Source organism: Rhamphochromis sp. 'chilingali', assembly GCF_963969265.1.
Source record: "Rhamphochromis sp. 'chilingali' genome assembly, chromosome: 4".
Classification (NCBI taxonomy): domain Eukaryota; kingdom Metazoa; phylum Chordata; class Actinopteri; order Cichliformes; family Cichlidae; genus Rhamphochromis; species Rhamphochromis sp. 'chilingali'.
This window is the reverse complement of record NC_137948.1, coordinates 37586772-37588920: the sequence shown is the minus strand read 5'-3', so window position 1 is coordinate 37588920 and position 2149 is coordinate 37586772. Positions and strand designations below refer to the sequence as shown.

Sequence of the window (2149 nt, the reverse complement as noted above, 5' to 3'; positions counted from 1 at the left end):
AAGTGGTACAACCAGCGAAGCTGTTCATTTGTGTGTGCGTGTGTTTGTATGTGTCTTAGTGTAAGCACAAGATTAGTGACAGCAAGCCAGACTGGCGCTGGGCTGTACCATCCTCCTCCTGTTTTAAAGGATTGACCCTCTAAACTGTGGCCTAATGTTGACTAGCAGACCTTTTGATCTGAAAAGGAGGTGTGTGTGTGTGTGTGTGTGTGTGTGTGTGTGTGTGTGTGTGTGTGTGTGTGTGTGTGTGTGTGTGTGTGTGTGTGTGTGTGTGTGTGTTTGAAACTTTAAACGTCAGTCTATTAGAACAAAGATTTCAGGACAACTCATTAACCTTTCTACATGTTTATTAGAAACATTTACAACATTAATTCAGTCACATGAATTAAAGAGCAGCTTTGAATGTGAGGTAACATCATTTCACAGACGAGACATGAACAAGGTGGTTTCAATGACATTAAAACACACACAGTTTAAATTAATGGGCTTCCAACCCCACGTGGACAGCCATGTGAACACAGTATGTAGGACAGTCCCCCAAGCAGTAGTATCGATTTATCAAAGTCCACAGCAGCAGCAGCTGAACGTGCATGTAAATGTATGCGCAGCAGTGTGTCTGCCTCAACTGTCCTTCCTCTTAACAGTGTTTCAGTGTGATATCCGGGTGTAAAGGCCGGGAAATCCCTGAATGCCCGGTTTTGTGTGTGTATGTGTGTGTGTACTGGTTTATGGTCAACTGTTAACCACTTCACTTCTTCTCTGTCTGACTCAAGTCTCTTTCTGCTGATTCACACATACACACACTTTGAGTCAGCGGCAGTCACTTGTTTGGACTCATTAAACTGAAGGTGAATCACCAGGAAACAAAAAGCAACACAACCAGTTCCCCTTCGGGTTCTTCCTCAAACTTTCCGCCGTCTCTCTTGCCGGCCCGCTTCTTCTCCTTGTGTGCTTTGTTGTTATCTGTGGGGGCTTTACAAGCCCGGCAGGCACACTGTGATTGACCGGAGAGCTCGGACCAGTGCCCCGGTAATCCCACTGTCCCGGGACTGCTGATGTAGGTCAGCTCCGCGGTGCGCAAAGGGATCACAGCGCCCTTATAGGTTAACGAGGAGTAGAGAATCACTCCGCTCTAAAGTCCCCATAGGAGGCTAATTTCTCCCTCCATCTGTTCAGAAGGCAGGTATAACCCGATTTAGAGACAAAGTGGTCAGGGACTCCCCGGCGCGACAGCTGCCGAGTGGGACCTCATACCTCTCTTCCCCGGGCTCCAGCCTCGCCCTCTTACTCGGGAGGAAGTCAGGCGCCGCCGACGCCTTCCCTCGGCGTTTCCTGGACTGCTTGGCAGGGCTTAAGTTCTCTTTGTCCTCTATGATTTCGCTATCACACCCGTCCTCCGTGTTGTCAGGCTCCTCTGGAGCCGTTTCGGTTGAGTTAAGTACCGGCTGGGGTTCTGGCTGAGGCTCTGGTAGCCGGGTTTGTTCCCCTGGGCTGGAGCTGGTGTCCATCGGCTCCTCCGGAGCTGACTGCGCCCCGCTCAGGACCTCGCTCTCCCGGGAAGAGTGATAGATGTCCCGGGCAGACCTCATGACCAGGGAGAGTAGGAGGCTCCGGTGAAGTCTCAGTCCTCCTCTCTGGGTCCTGGAGGCGTACAGCTTGCTTATAGACACGGCCAGGATCCGCCTGGCTTCGATGTTCACTTCCATTGCTGTTGTGGCACTCATTGTTTTTCTGTGCGTAATTGCGCACCGTTGTTTTGGCACTTTAACCAAAGGCGAAAGGCTGAGTTTAACTTTAGTTTCTAGCTTGTATTCTATCTTAGCTCAGACTCCGGCTCTTCTCCGTTTGTTGTCATCTGAGAAATGAGAGCGTGTGAGTAGCAGGGTGGTGTTTTATTTCCTCTCTGACGTAATGTGGACTTCATTCCTCTGTAAGTGACAAACAGGCGCCGCCCACACCTGATGTAGCTGTAGCAGCAGCACACACACACACACACACACACACACACACACACACCATCTGTTCTGTCTAGCATTCCTTCCTCACAGTTTTGTCTTGTATTACTTGGATATCTTTCCCTTAGCTGTAATCAACTTGAATGGTGCTTTGGTTTCTAGTAACATATTTTCTTTTTATCATTTTCAAACTT

At 49.2% G+C, this 2149-nt stretch overlaps 1 protein-coding gene across 1 annotated transcript; it reads right to left on the bottom strand.

Annotated features, from left to right (window-relative positions):
- Positions 1–317: 317 nt before the first annotated feature.
- ier2b (immediate early response 2b) lies at positions 318–1884 on the bottom strand. Its single transcript, XM_080880973.1, has one exon. It carries the CDS (start codon positions 1722–1724, stop codon positions 1173–1175), a length of 552 nt encoding a protein of 183 aa, XP_080737099.1. The 5' UTR covers positions 1725–1884; the 3' UTR covers positions 318–1172.
- Between the last annotated feature and the right edge of the window lie 265 nt (positions 1885–2149).

What these genes read in the sequence shown, in the direction of transcription:
- ier2b (XM_080880973.1), bottom strand. Translation starts at nt 1,724, where the DNA reads ATGAGTGCCACAACAGCAATGGAAGTGAACATCGAAGCCAGGCGGATC.